Source organism: Entelurus aequoreus, linkage group LG10 (assembly GCF_033978785.1).
Source record: "Entelurus aequoreus isolate RoL-2023_Sb linkage group LG10, RoL_Eaeq_v1.1, whole genome shotgun sequence".
NCBI lineage: Eukaryota > Metazoa > Chordata > Actinopteri > Syngnathiformes > Syngnathidae > Entelurus > Entelurus aequoreus.
Genome location: NC_084740.1, coordinates 1,210,823 through 1,230,514, shown reverse-complemented (window position 1 = coordinate 1,230,514; position 19,692 = coordinate 1,210,823). Strand labels below are relative to the sequence as shown.

Genomic DNA, 19,692 nt, shown 5'->3' with positions numbered 1-19,692 from the left:
AATCACTTTGAAGGGTTCGTTGATGTGTTCCAAAAAGTTCTTTATGTTATTGTAATTTGCATACAAGCTTCTACTATTAAAATGAATAATTGACAATTTGTTATCACATTCAATGTTGCTATTATATTGATCATCTGTATAATAAAAACAACTATTACTGATGTGGGAGAAAAAATTTGTATCTGGATCTATATCATTTTCCAAATCCTGGTTTTTGTGATCTTTGTTGCAGAAATTTTTTAGTTCCATATTTTCTTGTTCAACAAACTTTGATGTTGTTTCAATAATCTCTATAAGTGTAGGTGGATGCAATCCTGAATGTAGGTCCTCTTGTTTAGTCGTCCCTTGGAACATAGTAGTGTCGATGCTGAATTTAGGTGCTTGTTTTCTGTCAGAGTCCATTATCATCGTTGTTTTGGTAGCTGTGTAAACTTTAAAAATTGTCCAGGTCCTTGATGTCATGGACAACAATTACTCTTGCTTCTGGACTTCCATTCAGCTTGATGTAGATTTTACAGTTGGTGCTCCAAGTTCCCTGGATTTTTCCCTGCCTTCTCAAGTCGCGTGCTTTCTTGGCGATTCCAGCATTGCGTTTTGTGAGATGCTCATTCATGTACACATTTGTTCCCTTCAGCTTCTTTCCCTGTCTCAGCAATGCCATTTTAGATTTTCTGTTTACGAGTTTCACGAGCACGACTGGAGTGGCGTTGTTGTTTCTTCCGTTCAGTGGGATGCATGTTTCGATGGTATTAATGTCAATTTCAATTTCTTTTGATTGCAGAAAGTTGACCACTTGCTGTTCTGCTGAGATCATATCCATTTCATCTGGTTCACCTTCATTATTCACAGCTTTCGCATAGGATCTTGGTTTAATTCGGTGCCCTGTCACGATGATATCATTCATTCGTTTATCCTGATCCATTTCATCTATGATGTTCCTCAGCATGTTGTTGTCTTCTTGAAGGATCTTCATTTGTTTGCTCATTTCAGTGGCTTCTTTATTTCTGGAGTTGTTCTCTTTTTTCATTTCTTTAATTTCTTCTTTCATTTCTTTCATATCCTCTTTCCATCCATCAATCAATTCTTCCAATTTTTCTATCATTTCTTCTTTAAATTCCTGGAGTATTTTTTGTAGTATCCCTTCTTGAATCCCATCATGTCCTGTGCCCAGCTTCAAGTCAGTCTTTCCAGTCAATCCTTTAACTTTTGGCATCGCGGCAGTCACTGACGTCAGCGCCTCTTATGTCTTAAGGGCAGTTACTTCTTTAGCGACTTGCGGCACTTTTAACTTGTTTTTCAACAATTTCGTACTTTGCGCCGTTCAGAGATCAATTTGAGGTGTCAGCCTGTCAACTTATATCACTCTGCGACGTCGGGATCACTTTAAAACAGCTGTAAACTCGCCGTAACTTTTGGTTGCTAGGCAACCGCTTTGAACTGCGGGAGGCGCCTTTGGTTTGAGGCTAACGGCTCTTCCACTCGCCTTATTTCAGCGTATCAGTGCCTCTCAACTGACCAAAATCAGATCGAAGATGCCAGGTGACTCTCCTGTGGCTGCGATCGCAAATCAGTGGTCAAATCAGTGGTCAAAATCTTCAGACTTAACAAAAACTCCGGTAGCAGAAGCGGAGCTTTTTTTCTTTGCGTCCTTTCTCATTGACAGGAAGTGACGTGACAATTTCCAACAAGGTAAAGTGGATTTTATTTTTTATTCCTAATAACTTGGCTGTTAAAGTTAAGTTGAGTCTTTATTTGAAGGGACAATGCACAGAAACTTTAAGCTCAAAGACGGATATGTTCTGTACCATAATATAATATATATGTATATATATAATTCTGTACACATATGTATATATTTGTATATATGTTAGATTATTTTTTTATCGCTATATTAGTCTATTTATACCTGCATTGTCCTTTCCATCCTTACACTTTCCATCATTGTAACTGAGCTACTGTGTTGAACAATTTCCCTTGTGGATCATTAAAGTTTGTCTAAGTCTACCAGATTATAGCTAAATAGCTCATTTCCATCTGCAGTCCCTGGCTACCTAAATTAAAGGGATACAAAAATCATGCAATAAAATGATGACAATAAAATCATATTATAGCATGTAAAGTCATAAAATGCCTTTTCATTGACACATACTTAATATACAATACAAGCACACCTCATTTACATCATCACACAGACAATACATGCTCTTGTTCACATCTGTCATTATTTGTAAAAACAACCATGATTTTAACACACACACCTCACACTTTACAAAAAAATGCTCCCATGGATAAATATAATACACATTAAGTTGATGTGTCAATCATAGTGTCCACCTTATTGGCCGTGTGAGCAGCTTTGATTGCTCCAAAGCCACTTTTTAACTTCAACTGTGAATAAAGAGTAATCTGTTAGACTTTTCAAGTTTGTTGTGAGGTCATTCCATTCCTTCATCGCTTTATATGAAAAGGCTGATTGTGCAAAAAAGGTTTTACATCTGGGTATGCTACACTGCCCCCTGGTGGAGACTCCTGTGTTTCTAGTTGTCACAGCAGATGTAAACTGGACAAAGTGCTTAAGTGGCGCTGGTGCAGTGGGCCATTCGTATTGATGCTAATCTTTGAATGTTAGCTAAATTGAACAGTCCATATTTTTGGAGAACTAAACAGTGATGGTGGTGTTGTGGTTTTCGGTCAAGGATTTTGAGCGATTGTTTGTGCAAAGTTTCCAATGGCCTCAGTGTAATTTTGCATGCCTGCGCCAGGCTTTCTGCTCGACCACTCCCGAACTTTGGAACGCTCTCCCCGACCATCTTAGAGCACCACAGTCGGTCGACCATTTTAAGAAGGTACTAAAAACCCACCTTTTTAGCACAACTTGTATCTAATTTCTCTGCCTTCTTGTTTTTTAATACACTGCTGGCTTATCTGTTTTATCCAATGCTTTTATTTCTATTTTTATCTATGTTTCTGTTTTATCTAGTGTTTATCTAGTGTGCGTCATGATTTCATTTCTATTTTAATTTTTTATTATATATTCTAACTTTCTATTTTTATTTTTTTTATTTTCTATACCAGGGGTCACCAACGCGGTGCACGCGGGCACCAGGTAGCCCGTAAGGACCAGATGAGTAGCCCGCTGGCCTGTTCTAAAAATAGCTCAAATAGCAGCACTTACCAGTGAGCTGCCTCTATTTTTTAAATGTTATTTATTTACTAGCAAGCTGGTCTCACTTTGCCCGACATTTTTAATTCTAAGAGAGACAAAACTCAAATAGAATTTGAAAATCCAAGAAAATATTTCAAAGACTTGGTCTTCACTTGTTTAAATAAATTCATTCATTTTTTTACTTTGCTTCTTATAACTTTCAGAAAGACAATTTTAGAGAAAAAATACAACCTTAAAAATGATTTTAGGATTTTTAAACACATATACCTTTTTACCTTTTAAATTCCTTCCTCTTCTTTCCTGAAAATTCAAATCAATGTTCAAGTAAATTTATTTTTTTTATTGTAAAGAATAATAAATCTATTTTAATGTAATTCTTCATTTTAGCTTCTGTTTTTTCGACGAAGAATATTTGTGAAATATTTCTTCAAACTTATGATTAAAATTCAAAACAATTATTCTGGCAAATCTAGAAAATCTGTAGAATCAAATTTAAATCTTATTTCAAAGTCTTTTGAATTTCTTTTAAAAATTTTGTTCTGGAAAATCTAGAAGAAATAATGATTTGTCGTTGTTAGAAATATAGCTTGGTCCAATTTGTTATATTCTAACAAAGTGTAGATTGGATTTTACCTATTTAAAACATGTCATCAAAATTCTAAAATTAATCTTAATCAGGAAAAATTACTAATGATGTTCCATAAATTATTTTTTTAATTTTTTCAAAAAGATTCGAATTAGCTAGTTTTTCTCTTCTTTTTTCCGGTTGAATTTTAAATTTTAAAGAGTCGAAATTGAAGATAAACTATGTTTAAAAATTTAATTGTCATTTTTTTCGTGTTTTGTCCTCTTTTAAACCGTTCAATTAAGTGTAAATATCATTAATTATTAATAATAACATAGAGTTAAAGGTAAATTGAGCAAATTGGCTATTTCTGGCAATTTATTGAAGTGTGTATCAAACTGGTAGCCCTTCGCATTAATCACTACCCAAGAAGTAGCTCTTGCTTTCAAAAAGGTTGGTGACCCCTGATGTATACTTTGTAGCACTTTGAGATTTTAACAAATTTAAAGTGCGTTACAAATGTAATTCATCATTATTATTATTATTACATGTTATACAATAATAAAAGCGAGACATAATCATTGCATTGCAAAGTTAAGGAGTTGTGTGTGTTTTGTGCGGTTCGCGTTTGTTATTGCGACACTCAAAGAGCTTCACAGAGACGTGAGAAGACATCATTCATTCACACCTAGTGGTGGTGGTAAGCTACATTTGTAGCCACAGCTGCCCTGGGGTAGACTGACGGAAGCGTGGCTGCCAGTTCGTGCCTACAGCCCCTACGACCGCCACCCATCATCCATCATCCATTCACCAGTGTGAGCGGCACTGGGGGCGAGGGTGTAGTGTCCTGCCCAAGGACACAACGGCAGCCATTTGGATGGCAAGAGGCGGGGAGCGAACCTGCAACCCTCAGGTTTCTGGCACGTCTGCTCTACTCCCCACGTTTTATTTCCGACAACGTTGACTACCGTATTTTTCGGACTATAAGTCACAGTTTTTTTCATAGTTTGGCCGGAGGTGCGACTTATACTCAGGAGCGACTTATGTGTGAAATGATTAACACATTAGCGTAAAATATCAAATAATATTATTTAGCTCATTCACGTAAGAGACTAGACGTATAAGATTTCATGGGATTTAGCGATTAGGAGTGACAGATTGTTTGGTAAAAGTATAGCATGTTCTATATGTTATAGTTATTTGAATGACTCTTACCATAATATGTTACGTTAACATACCAGTTGCTTATTTATGCCTCATATAACGTACACTTATTCAGCCTGTTGTTCACTATTCTTTAGACATTTTAAATTGCCTTTCAAATGTCTATTCTTGGTGTTGGCTTTTATCAAATACATTTCCCCAAAAAATGCGACTTATACTCCAGTGCGACTTATACACTACCGTTCAAAAGTTTGGGGTCACATTGAAATGTCCTTATTTTGGAAGGAAAAGCACTGTACTTTTCAATGAAGATAACTTTAAACTAGTCTTAACTTGAAAGAAATACACTCTATACATTGCTAATGTGGTAAATGACTATTCTAGCTGCAAATGTCTGCTTTTTGGTGCAATATCTACATAGGTGTATAGAGGCCCATTTCCAGCAACTATCACTCCAGTGTTCTAGTGGTACAATGTGTTTGCTCATTGGCTCAGAAGGCTAATTGATGATTAGAAAACCCTTGTGCAATCATGTTCACACATCTGAAAACACTTTAGCTCGTTACAGAAGCTACAAAACGGACCTTCCTTTGAGCAGATTGAGTTTCTGGAGCATCACATTTGTGGGGTCAATTATACGCTCAAAATGGCCAGAAAAAGAGAACTTTCACCTGAAACTCGACAGTCTATTCTTGTTCTTAGAAATGAAGGCTATTCCATAAAATTGTTTGGATGACCCCAAACTTTTGAACGGTAGTGTATATGTTTATTTCCTTCTTTATTATGCATTTTCGGCCGGTGCGACTTATACTCCGGAGCGACTTATACTCCGAAAAATACGGTAATCGTTGCACTCCATTATTCATATTTATATTATTTCAATATTCAAACTTTTCCATTTAGGTACCGTGATCAAGAACCAATTAAGTTGGTAAACTGAAGTTCCACTGTACCACAGAACACAGAAGAACCAACCTGTTTCTCGCAGCTGTGTCAAGGGGCGTGTCCACCTCGTCCGGGAACAGCTCATTGGCCCGAGCATCGCGATGGCGCTGGAGACCTTCGACTTCCGCTGCCTCATCCATGTGCTCATCGTAACACTGATCAGCTCCGGGGCGCTCCTTTGCGGACACTACTACTTCTTCTTCCTCCTCCTCTTCTTCTTCTTCTTCTGAGACAATGTCTGAACCGGCATCCTGAGTTAAGAGAACACAAGAGAATGCAAACAGACAAACAGTTATGAGCCAATGAGGTGATTAATTAAAAGGTTAAAGGTGATTAATTCTCCACAGCACTTTTAAAAATGTTGCTTACATACTGTATTTAACAGCCACAAATCAATGTACAGTTAAAACATTTTTTATTTATTTAATTGAATGCCGAGTTTGGATTCACTTTGTGTGTACATACGCAATATGTCTATTGTTTTGGACATTAAATCATATGATGCAGTGCAGTTCAACATCACTAAAAATCACAACCAAACCATATTACACATATTGTATTACCAATAAGTTGTATTTTGAACAAAAGTAAACAAACGTAAAGTTAGCTGTGGCAGCTAACTTCTGTGGCAGGTGCAAGCGGAGCGGTGCGAGTGGTAATACGAGAGAAAGAAGGTGCGAATCTGGTAACAGATGGAGGAAGAATAATTAATTCCCAAGAAAAACAACACGGGGTCCATCGTCTGGCGGTGGTTTGGCTTCAAATGTTGAACAGCAACCGTAATATGTCAAGTATGCGGCAAGAGAATGAAGAGTGCTTGAAACTCCGCATGTCAACATCTCCGTTCGGTGCCACACCCACAAAATGCCCAAGTCACCATTTCCACATCAACACCGTATGAAACAACTAGTCAATAACAGAAGGAGATAACGTCCGCAGGAACCTACCACATAGTGAAGGACATACACTATTTGATTTCCTATTATGCAGCTCATTTTTATTTGACACTTATTGAAATATCTTGTGTGACATCATGCACATGGACTAAACATATCCACATATATATGGTGTATCGTGACATGGACTAAACATATCCACATATATATGGTGTATCGTGACATGGACTAAACATATCCACATATATATGGTGTATCGTGACATGGACTAAACATATCCACATATATATGGTGTATCGTGACATGGACTAAACATATCCACATATATATGGTGTATCGTGACATGGACTAAACATATCCACATATATATGGTGTATCGTGACATGGCCTAAACATATCCACATATATATGGTGTATCGTGACATGGACTAAACATATCCACATATATATGGTGTATCGTGACATGGACTAAACATATCCACATATATATGGTGTATCGTGACATGGACTAAACATATCCACATATATATGGTGTATCGTGACATGGACTAAACATATCCACATATATATGGTGTATCGTGACATGGACTAAACATATCCACATATATATGGTGTATGCTGACATGGACTAAACATATCTACATATATATGGTGTATCGTGACATGGACTAAACATATCCACATATATATGGTGTATCGTGACATGGACTAAACATATCCACATATATATGGTGTATCGTGACATGGACTAAACATATCCACATATATATGGTGTATCGTGACATGGACTAAACATATCCACATATATATGGTGTATCGTGACATAGACTAAACATATCCAGATATTAATAAAAGGCCATATCGCCCAGCCCTAGTTTGATGTACCCTATTGATACTCATACTTATTGTGTGTCAACAACAAACGAGTGCAAATGATTTTCCTTGAATCGGTTTCAAGCAGAACTGGAAATAAATCATTTGAGCAATTCCACTTCCTCCTCCTGTCCAGACAGGAAGTTGTGTATGCAAAGCAGGAAGACGGGAGGCTTCTCTCGGGACCCCTGCTCCAAACACTATTGTTGCGACCAGACGCCTGGTACTGCGGCCCAGACACAGACGCTTCAACAAACAAACAGCACAGCGCCATCACAAGGCGTATAGAGCGTGGGTCACATATGCTTAAGACATATCATTAACTAATGTGGGATGTCTCTTCTAATATGTCCTTGATGCTGAAGAAAACTTGATGAAAAGGTAAGTAGGGCAGTTCGCTTCTTTGTGGTAAAGGTGAGAACTATGAATGTCATACTTGATTCTTTAGTGCTTTTAAAAGAAAAAAAAATGTCTTCAAATGTTGCCCATCATCCAAAATCCCAATGTGAGACGAATACACGTCTTTCTGTTTTCCATAATAGTGAAAGAACTGCTAGTACGAGGCAGGGACACTGCAGGTATCAGCAGGGTTTCCCCTTTATGTATCTGATCGTGGCTAAATTGAAGCTGTCACACCTTAAAAATTTGGATTTAAAAAAAAAAAATTGTGTTACGACATTTTAGCGAAAAAAAGTTTTCCAAAAATATGCATTTTCTGCCATTTTCGGGTTTTATCGGGACTCGTGATGACGTTTCGAGACATCTCCTACAACTACAGCACCAGTATTGTGCTGCTGAAGCAAGTCCGGTTTTTTAATTTTTGTGTAAGGGTCCCCCCTTACAACATTTTGCGAAAACATTTTTCAAACATTATGCATTTTCTGCCATTTTCTGGTTTTATCGAGACTCCCGATGAGGTTTTGAGACATCTCCTACAACTACAGCACCAGTATTGTGCTGCTGAAGCAAGTCCATTTTTAGCGGAAAAAAGTTGTCCAAAAATATGCATTTTCTGCCATTTTCAGGTTTTATGAATACTCCTGATGACATTTTGAGACATCTCCTACAACTACAGGACCAGTAATGTGCTGCTGAAGCAAGTCCATTTTTTAAATTTTTGTAAGGGTCCCCCCTTACAACATTTTAGCGAAAACATTTTTCCAAAAATATGCATTTTCTGCCATTTTCGGGTTTTATCGGGACTCCTGATGATGTTTTGAGACATCTCCTACAACTACAGCACCAGTATTGTGCTGCTGAAGCAAATTAGGTTTTTTTTATTTTTGTGTAAGGGACATTTTAGCGAAAACATTTTTCCAAAAATATGCATTTTCTGCCATTTTCGGGTTTCATCGAGACTCCTGATGACGTTTGGAGACATCTCCTACAACTACAGGACCAGTATTGTGCTGCTGAAGTGGAAAGAAATGAAAGATATATATTATATGAATGGATATAGAGCCTATATCAGTTAAGCACTATACTCCACTGCTGTGCACGTGTAGATACGCAGACAAGCACACAGCTGCTAGCCTTGATGCCAAATATTAGCATCAACTAATGCAAGTGAAATGACTATATTTTGTAAAAAAATTCTACAATTTGTGTTTTATCTTCAACAATGTGTTTTAACTGCTACATGGCATATCTGTGTACTTTTAGCCATAGTTTGGTTTTTAGTATTTCTTAATTGTATTTTTCTTAAAGCACAGACCAGGAGGGCAACCATAAATCATGAAGCATTGAATATAATGTCAATAAAGCTTTTTTTTATATTCAAACCTAATCCATGATTATGGCAGACTATGTAATATAGAAAATTGTTAATTGTTTTAAGAGCAACAAGAAAAGCCCAATGTTTTTAACGCCTTTTAATTTTTAACCATCTAAAATTGTTCTTTGAGTGCAATAGGAAACATGTTTTATGTATTGTAAGATTTTATGTTAAAATAAAGCCAATATTGATTTTTTTTTTATATTCCCCTTTATTTTGAAAAGTATCGATATACATTTTGGTACCAGTACCAACTTACTGGTATCGGCACCAATGTTTCCTCTAATTTTTCATGTGTGTGAGCAAAGGCCAAAAGTCCCTGAGCATTGAGTGGAGGCCATGTGAGCAACATCAGGCGTGCACACTGTGGCTACACCCGCAGCACACCTGTCCCAAACCTGACTAAATAACAACTTACATCGCCATCCATCCATACATTTTATACCGCTTGTCCCTTTCGGGGTTGCTGGAGCCTATCTCAGCTGCATTCGGGCGGAAGGCGGGGTACACCCTGGACAAGACGCCACCTCATCGCAGGGCCAACACAGATAGACAGACAATTTTCTCTTATTAATATAACCAAATGACAGCAGTCATTTCCATGGGGTTATTTTCTAATATAAGTGTTTAGGCCCACTTACAATGACAATAACAACAAATATTGTTTTCATGTACTTGTATTGTTTGTCTGGGTGGAGGTCCTGCTTTGGAAATAATTTGTACCCCTTTCAGACATTGCATTTAGTTCCCGTTAAAACATCCACATGTTGTACAATGAGATGTAAGCAGGGGATCATGTGTACATTCCTGCAACTTCCTGTTTGTAAAAAATATATTTTTATTAGTATTTATTTAATATGCTAACAGCATTTCATGATTAATATTTATAAATTAAGATTCGTAATAAATGACACTAGAATAAGCACACATTTGATTGGTAAATCATAGTGTAACCACCTGGAATGACACTTTATGTGTGGTGTTGGAGTTGTCCGACTTTTTGTGTGGCTGTAAACGCATCACTGGCTAAGTGCCATATGTGCATGTGTTGGCGCAAGTGAGAAAGAGCGAGCGGCTGCTGTTGATATAACAAAGTTGCTTTTGGTCTTGTTTGTACTGCAGAAAATGACCACTTTTGCTAGATATCTTTTTTTTTTACTAATGTTTTGGTGATGTGTTTATGGCCGACAATAAAGAGTTTTGCTCAGTAAAGTGATGGATGGAATTCATGTCCTCAAAGCGTCTCGACAGACGTTACAATATTTGAACAATGATGACGAAAACTGTTTTCTCTGTCGTGCGCTTATTTTTTTATTTGATTTTGTGCGTGGCATAGATTTGCCGTGCGCAGAGGACGCTTGAGCAGTGCACAGGCGCGCACCTTAGAGGGAACATTGATCGGGACAACCCTCGTCTCACATAAGGATGTTGGATAATGAACAAAATCCCCCCCAAAAGTATAAGTTTCCTTTAAAATACAAAAGATGTAAATATGTTCCAAATGTGTCCGCCCTGAGATGGGTAGGTTGTGAGTTCAAATCCCGGCCGAGTCATACCAAAGACTATAAAAATGGGAGCCGTTACCTCCCTGCTTGGCACTCAGCATCAAGGGTTGGAATTGAGGGTTAAATCACCAAAAATGATTCCCGGGCGCGGCACCGCTGCTGCTCACTGCTCCCCTCACCTCCCAGGGGGTGATCAAGGGTGATGGGTCAAATGCAGAGGACAAATTTCACCACACCTAGTGTGTGTGTGTGACAATCATTGGTACTTTAACTTTAACTTTAACATAAGAATTTTGGATAATGAAGAAAATCCCCCCTAAAAGTATAAGTTTCCTTTAAAATACACAAAATGTAAATATGTTCCAAATAAAAGTGAGTACCTGGATGTCATGGCCTCTTCCATCGGGGGCTTCATCCATCATATCATCATCATCTTCTTCTTCTTCACTGCTTTCTTCATCCAGTGAACCATTGTTGTCGTCTTCATTAACAATCCATGCAGCCTGGTAGTCAGACGTTCCTTTCGGGACTTTCATCACTCGTTTGCTCTTCCTCCCTTCTAAACAACATACGTTAGATACTTGGAAAAGGGCCAGGATTTTAAACTTCCCGATGTACCGTATTTTCCGAACTATAAGGCGCACCTAAAAACCTCAAATTTTCTCAAAAGCTGACAGTGCGCCTTATAATCCGGTGCGGCTTATATATGGACCAATATTGAGCCACAACAGGTCTCGCAACTACGGTAAGCAGCCGCCGACTTCATTTTCCCCCGTAGGAGAAGAAGCGCGCGGTGCATGCTGGGATATATGACTGTGCGAGGCGTGCCGTTTAAAGGCCTACTGAAATTTTTTTTTTTTATTCAAACGGGGATAGCAGATCCATTCTATGTGTCATACTTGATCATTTCGCGATATTGCCATATTTTTGCTGAAAGGATTTAGTAGAGAACATCGACGATAAAGTTTGCAACTTTTGGTCGCTGATAAAAAAAGCCTTGCCTGTACCGGAAGTAGCGTGACGTCACAGGAGCTAGTATTCCTCTCATTTGCCCATTGTTTACACCAGCAGCGAGAGCGATTCGGACCGAGAAAGCGACGATTACCCCATTAATTTGAGCCAGGATGAAAGATTCGTGGATGAGGAACGTGAGAGTGAAGGACTAGAGTGCAGTGCAGGACGAATGTTTTTTCGCTCTGACCGTAACTTAGGTACAAGCTGGCTCATTGGATTCCACACTCTCTCCTTTTTCTATTGTGGATCACGGATTTGTATTTTAAACCACCTCGGATACTATATCCTCTTGAAAATGAGAGTCGAGAACGCGAAATGGACATTTAAAGTGACTATTATCTCCACGACAATACATCGGTGACACACTTAGCTACGGAGCTAACGTGATAGCATCGTTCTCAAATGAAGATAGAAACAAAAGAAATAAACCCCTGACTGGAAGGATAGACAGAAGATCAACAATACTATTAAACCATGGACATGTAACTACACGGTTAAAAATTCTCAGCCTGGTAAGGCTTAACAATGCTGTTGCTAACGACGCCAAGGCTAATTTAGCAACTTAGCAACCGGACCTCACAGAACTATGATAAAAACATCAGGGCTCCACCTACGCCAGCCAGCCCTCATCTTCCCATCAACAGCCGTGCTCACCTGCGTTCCAGCGATCGACGGCGCGACGAAGGACTTCATCCGTGGGTTTGGCGGCAAGCATCGGCTAGGCGTAGTAAGTGGTCCTTGTTGTGTTGCTGTAAGTATTGTACTTAGCCGCTAATACACCGATCGATCCCACATACAACGTTCTTCTTTGCAGCCTCCATTGTTCATTAAACAAATTGCAAAAGATTCACCAACACAGATGTCCAGAATACTGTGGAATTTTGTCGAAGAAAACAAGAGGTTTCTGTATCGGGTTCGATGGGGTCCAACCACTTCCGTGGATTTTGTGACGTCACGCGCATAAATCATATCCAAAGGAGTTTTTCAACCGGAAGTGTGGCGGGAATTTTAAAATGTCACTTTATAAGTTAACCCGGCCGTATTGGCATGTGTTGCAATGTTAAGATTTCATCATTGATATATAAACTATCAGACTGCGTGGTCGCTAGTAGTGGCTTTCAGTAGGCCTTTAAAGGCCTACTGAAATGAATTTTTTTTATTCAAACGGGAATAGCAAATCCATTCTATGTGTCATACTTGATCATTTCGCGATATTGCCTTATTTTTGCTGAAAGGATTTAGTAGAGAACATCGACGATAAAGTTCGCAACTTTTGCTCGCTGATAAAAAAAGCCTTGCCTGTACCGGAAGTAGCGTGACATCACAGGTTGAAAGGCTCCTCACATTTCCCCATTGTTTACACCAGCATTGTTTACACCTTTTAAATTCCTTCCTCTTCTTTCCTGAAAATTTAAATCAATGTTCAAGTAAATTTATTGTTTTTATTGTAAAGAATAATAAATACATTTTAATTTAATTCTTCATTTTAGCTTCTGTTTTTTTGAAGAAGAATATTGTGAAATATTTCTTCAAACTTATTATGATTAAAATTCAAAAGAATTATTCTGGCAAACCTAGAAAATCTGTAGAATCAAATTTAAATCTTATTTCAAAGTCTTTTGAATTTCTTTTAAAATTTTTGTTCTGGAAAATCTAGAAGAAATAATGATTTGTCTTTGTTAGAAATATAGCTTGGTCCAATTTGTTATATATTCTAACAAAGTGTAGATTGGATTTTAACCTATTTAAAACATGTCATCAAAATCCTAAAATTAATCTTAATCAGGAAAGATTACTAATGACTTTCCATAAATTATTTTTTTAATTTTTTCAAAAAGATTCGAATTAGCTAGTTTTTCTCTCCTTTTTTTCGGTTGAATTTTGAATTTTAAAGAGTCGAAATTGAAGATAAACTATGTTTCAAAATTTAATTGTCATTTTTTTTCGTGTTTTCTCCTCTTTTAAACCGTTCAATTAAGTGTAAATATCATTAATTATTAATAATAACATAGAGTTCAAGGTAAATTGAGCAAATTGGCTATTTCTGGCAATTTATTTCAATCAATCAATCAATCAATGTTTATTTATATAGCCCTAAATCACAAGTGTCTCAAAGGGCTGTACAAGCCACAACGACATCCTCGGTACAGAGCCCACATTTAAGTGTGTATCAAACTGGTAGCCCTTCGCATTAATCACTACCCAAGAAGTAGCTCTTGCTTTCAAAAAGGTTGGTGACCCCTGCACTAACGTTTGATTTACCGTAACAGTATCACTGTTTTTTACTTGTTTATTGAATCGAGGAAAAGTTCCCCTCCACTATGTGATATAAATGTTGCACTACATGTTATACCTTGCTGTTGTTAAAAGATAAATGATATACCACGTCACTGACTTTACCTCGGGGAAAATAATAAAACAGCGGTTTATTCATTTCGGGAGTGAACAGAGTTGTCAGAACGCTGGTTTGTAATCTATTAATAAACTTTGACCGACCTGACTGTTTTGTTGACATTCCCTTTAGCGCAGCTCCATCTAATGGATGCATAACGTAACCCCAGCCTCTACTGTAGCGTCTATTCTATGCGCCTTATATATGAACACAGTTTTAAAATAGGCCATTCATTGAAGGTGCGCCTTATAATCCGGAAAATACGGTACTTTTAAAAAAATGAACCCATTTTGCACCTTCGGCCTCCAGCAGCTCTGACTCTGTGGGCCACGTCTGCTCTCCGTCCATGGGGTCCACCTCAGCCTCAGTCTGCAGGCTCTCCCTGCAAGTTGGGTCTGCTTTCATTAGAACCCGCACCGGCGCCTCCATGTCATCACCGTCCTTAGGAGACACACAGAAGCGGGTAAACAGGAAATATAGAATTCACACTGCAAAAACTGAAATCTAAGTAAGATTAAATATGTCAAATAAGGGTGATATTGTGAAATTTTCTGTCTGATAAGATAATTCTTCTCACTATGCAGATTTTATGTTAGAGTGTTTTACTTGTTTTGGTCCTAAATGATGTCAGTAAGATATTACAGCTTGTTGCTGAGATGTTATGACCTATATTGAGTAAAAAAACATGCTTGAAACTAGAATATCAACTGTTGTGTCATCAACACTCACAAGTATAAAACTACTTTTTTAAAGTCATCATTTCTTATTTCAAGCATGAAAAAACAAATCATGATTTGACACAATTGTGTCTCATAATTAAAACAGATGACAGCCAAATGGACTTTGCTGTTTTATTTTCAATGAAACAATAGAAAATATGACAGTTAATATTTAAACATTTAACATTTCTAACAATTTTGAACGGAAATATTTCATGCACATTCAGATAAATTCTTCAAAATTACAATTAAAAAATTTTTGGCCGGGGGCCGGGCTGTATATATGCACACTAATTGACTGAAAGAGCACGCACTTGGCGCGATGATGTCATGTTATCCATGGAAAAATGCATTTTTAGACTATATGATTTGCCTGAGCGGATAGGACAGGGGTCGGCATGCGGCTCTTTGACCACTCTGATGCGGCTCAACTGCATATTTGCCGACCCTCCCGATTTACCCGGGAGACTTCCGGATTTCAGTGCCTCTCCCTGTAATCTCCCTGGGAAATTATTCTCCGATTTTCACCCTGTCAACTATAATAAGGGGGTACTGTGAAGACACAGCATTTAGCGCCCTCTACAGCCAACAGTATCAACGTGCCAGTCCAGGTACATGTTGTATGCAGCTTCTGCTTGCACATGTATGTGACAGCAAGGCATACTTGTTCCACAGCCATACAGGTTACACTGACGGTGGCGATATAAACAAATTTAACACTCTTACTAATATACGCCACACTGCGAATCCACACCAAACAAGAATGACAAACACATTTCGGGAGAACATCCGCACTGTAACACAACATTAACACAACAGAACAAATACCCAGAATCCCATGCATCCCTAACTCTTCCGGGCTACATTATACACCCCCGCTACCACCAAACCCGCACCCCCACCCTCCGTGCGTCGGTTGAGGTGGGCGGGGTTTGGTGGTAGCGGGGGTGTATAATGTAGCCCGGAAGAGTTAGGGATGCATGGGATTCTGGGTATTTGTTCTGTTGTGTTAATGTTGTGTTACAGTGCGGATGTTCTCCCGAAATGTGTTTGTCATTCTTGTTTGGTGTGGATTCACAGTGTGGCACATATTTGTAACAGAGTTAAAGTTGTTTATATCGCCACCGTCAGTGTAACCTGTATGAATGTGGAACAAGTATGCCTTGCTGTCACATACGTGTGCATGCAAAAGCTGCATACAACATGTACCTGGACTGGCACGTTGTCAATGCTGGTTGTAGAGGGCGCAATTATTGTTGTTTGGGTGAAAATCAGCAGACATTCGAGAGAAAAGTGGACTTAAATTTCGGGGATCTCCCGGTAAAATCGGGAGGGTTGGCAAGTATGACGCTGTCAAGCGCCATTAAAATAAAACTCGTGGTCCGCACTAACATTAAATTTTCATATTAAGGTGCGGGCCGCGTATCGGAGACTCCTGGTTTCTACATAGCACAAAGCAAAAAAAACAGTGTTATTTCATTTTAAATTTCAAAAGAGTTTTGTGGCTCCCATAGTTTTCTTTAATTTGTGAAACTGGTCAAAATGGCTCTGAGTGGTAAAGGTTGCCGAACCCTGGGCTAGGAGACCCTGAGAGTAACAAGCGGTTGCCTTGTTGACTTTCCATTTAGAACAATAAATTAGTTTTTAGTATAAATTTGCTGGTTTCAAGAAATGTAATGCCGAGCGCATATCATTATGTCAAGATAATGGCACTAGCATTTAATTAATAAAATAATATTTTTCAACATATTGAGCAAAAAGGTCTTTTTTTTTTCTACCAAGAAAAGTGCACTTGTTATTGGTGAGAATATACTTATTTTAAGGTATTTTTGGGTTCATTGAGGTTAGCTCATTTTACTTGTTTTGGAAAGTCTTGACAAGCCAAATTTTCTTGTTCTATTGGCAGATAATTTTGCTTAGTTCAAATAAAATACCCCTCATTTTTGCATTTTTTTTTTCTTGTTTTTGAACACTGACTTTTTGCAGTGCACAGCATGTAACGTTCTGATTTTGTTGGTTTTCATTAATTTGTGAAAAGTTAAGTTGCATTGCTCCCCATCAATGAATGCAACCCTACCTGCATGTCAGAGTCTCCTTTGTGAGACTTGGCTGGTCTGGGTGCAGTTGTGTTTAGGGGCAGAGGGTCCTTTAGAGCATCGATCTGACTCAGCTGAAAGTCTCCGTGTCCACTGATGTGCACCAGCCTGTTCACTCCAAGAGGCCGCCCACGGACATATCCGGAGACACATAGGGTGCCAAGACCAGCGGGTCCACTCGGCGTGCCCTCGTTAGTGTGCTTGGGGGTAAAAGTGACACACTGAGCCACAAGATGGGAACGTCTGGAGCGGAAGCCTAACTTTCTTTGCCTCTGAGTGCCCAAATGTCTGAGCAGCAGAGTGGCATCCTGATCTGTGTCCAGAGGGAAGAGACGCGCCTCAGGAAAACGCAGCTCGGTGATCTTGGACAGCACCCTCCGGTACTCCACTTTTTTCTTCATGGTGAGGTCAGACACACCCTGACAAACGAGCGCTACGAGGGTGTGAATTTTGACAGCTGTTAATCCAGTGGAATGGCAGAACAGTAATAGGTTACACTTTGTGAACGTTCCACTTACCATGGCTCGGGAGGCCCTGAGCAAAAAGACAGGAGAGACAGTACTCTCCATAGTTGTCCCACCCTTCAGCGGGATCCAGCACAAATACGAGGCTGTCTGCCATCTTTGCTACATCCAGCAGCGAATGGATATCACCTGTGCAAACACCACATAGAAGCTCCAGTACAACACAACGGGATACAACTTCCATACGGTTTGGCAGTAATAAGAACACACTTAAAGGCCTACTGAAATGAATTTTTTTTTTATTTAAACGGGAATAACAGATCCATTCTATGTGTCATACTGGATCATTTCGCGATATTGCCATATTTTTGCTGAAAGGATTTAGTAGAGAACATCGACGATAAAGTTCGCAACTTTTGGTCTCTGATTAAAAAAAAGCCTTGCCTGTACCGGAAGTAGCGTGACGTTGTCAGTTGTTCACTTCCTCATATTTTCCTATTGTTTTCAACGCAGCTAGAGCTATTCGGACCGAGAAAGCGACGATTACCCCATTAATTTGAGCGAGAATGAAAGATTCGTGGATGAGGAACGTTAGAGTGACGGACTAGAATGCAGTGAAATACATATCTTTTTTCGCTCTGACCGTAACTTAGGTACATGCTGGCTCATTGGATTCCACACTCTCTCCTTTTTCTATTGTGGATCACGGAATTGTATTTTAAACCACCTGGGATACTATATCCTCTTGAAAATGAGAGTCGAGAACGCGAAATGGACATTCACAGTGACTTTTATCTCCACGACAATACATCGGCGAAGCTCTTTAGCTACTGAGCTAACGTGACAGCATCTGTCTCAAATGCAGATAGAAACAAAATAAATAAATCCCTGACTGGAAGGATAGACAGCAGATCAACAATACTATTAAACCATGGACATGTAACTACACGGTTAATAATTCCCAGCCTGGCAAAGCTTAACAATGCTGTTGCTAACGACGCTGAAGCTAACTTAGCAACTTAGCAACCGGACCTCATAGAGCTATGATAAAAACATTAGCGCTCCACATACGCCAGCCAGCCCTCATCTGCTCATCAACACCCGTGCTCACCTGTGTTCCAGTGATCGACAGCGCGACGAAGGACTTCACCCCAACACAGATGCGAAGGCGGCTAGCATCGGCTAGCGCGTCTGCTATCCAAGTAAGTCCTTCTTGTTGTGTTGCTGCAGCCAGGAGCTAATACACCGATCCCACCTACAACTTTCTTCTTTGCAGTCTCCATTGTTCATTAAACAAATTGCAAAATATTCACCAACACAGATGTCCAGAATACTGTGGAATTATGAAATGAAAACAGAGCTTTTTGTATTGGCTTCAATGGGCTACCGATACTTCTGTTTCACTGGCTACGTCACGCGCATACGTCATCATACATAGACGTTTTCAACCGGAAGTTTAGCGGGAAATTTAAAATGTCACTTTATAAGTTATCCCAGCCGTATTGGCATGTGTTGCAATGTTAAGATTTCATCATTGATATATAAACTATCAGACTGCGTGGTCGCTAGTAGTGGCTTTCAGTAGGCCTTTAAAACACAGAATTCCTTCATATTGTGGACTTACTTCTGACATACACCTTGCATCGAATAATCACTGTGTATATTGCTCACTAGAGATGTCCGATAATGGCTTTTTTGCCAATATCAGATATTCGGATATTGTCCAACTTTTAATTACCGATTCCGATATCAAGCGATACCGATATATACAGTGGTGGAATGAACACATTATAATGCCTAATTTTGTTGTGATGCCCCGCTGGATGCATTAAACAATGTAACAAGGTTTTCCAAAATAAATCAACTCAAGTTATGGAAAAAAAATTGCCAACATGGCACTGCCATATTTATTATTGAAGTCACAAAGTGCATTATTTTTTTTAACATGCCTCAAAACAGCAGCTTGGAATTTGGGACATGCTCTCCCTGAGAGAGCATGAGGAGGTTGAGGTGGGCGGGGTGGGGGGGCTCTTGTAGGGGGTAGCGGGGGTGTATATTGTAGCGTCCTGGAAGAGTTAGTGCTGCAAGGGGTTCTGGGTATTTGTTGTGTTGTGTTTAT

General features: G+C 38.9%; 1 protein-coding gene across 2 annotated transcripts in view; it reads right to left on the bottom strand.

Moving 5' to 3' along the window:
- The window catches only part of tsr1 (TSR1 ribosome maturation factor), a 39,464-nt gene that overhangs the window by 12,899 nt on the left and 6,873 nt on the right, over window positions 1–19,692 (bottom strand). Inside the window, exons 4-8 of one of the 2 annotated variants that reach the window (XM_062059810.1) lie at window positions 17,628–17,762; window positions 17,091–17,542; window positions 14,591–14,735; window positions 11,269–11,444; window positions 5,871–6,091 (exon numbers count right to left, since the gene is read on the bottom strand). In XM_062059810.1, the coding sequence (XP_061915794.1) occupies window positions 5,871–6,091; window positions 11,269–11,444; window positions 14,591–14,735; window positions 17,091–17,542; window positions 17,628–17,762 (1,129 nt within the window). Of the gene's footprint in view, window positions 1–5,870; window positions 6,092–11,268; window positions 11,448–14,590; window positions 14,736–17,090; window positions 17,543–17,627; window positions 17,763–19,692 lie in introns of both variants that reach the window. The other variant, XM_062059809.1, reaches the window with a different exon arrangement.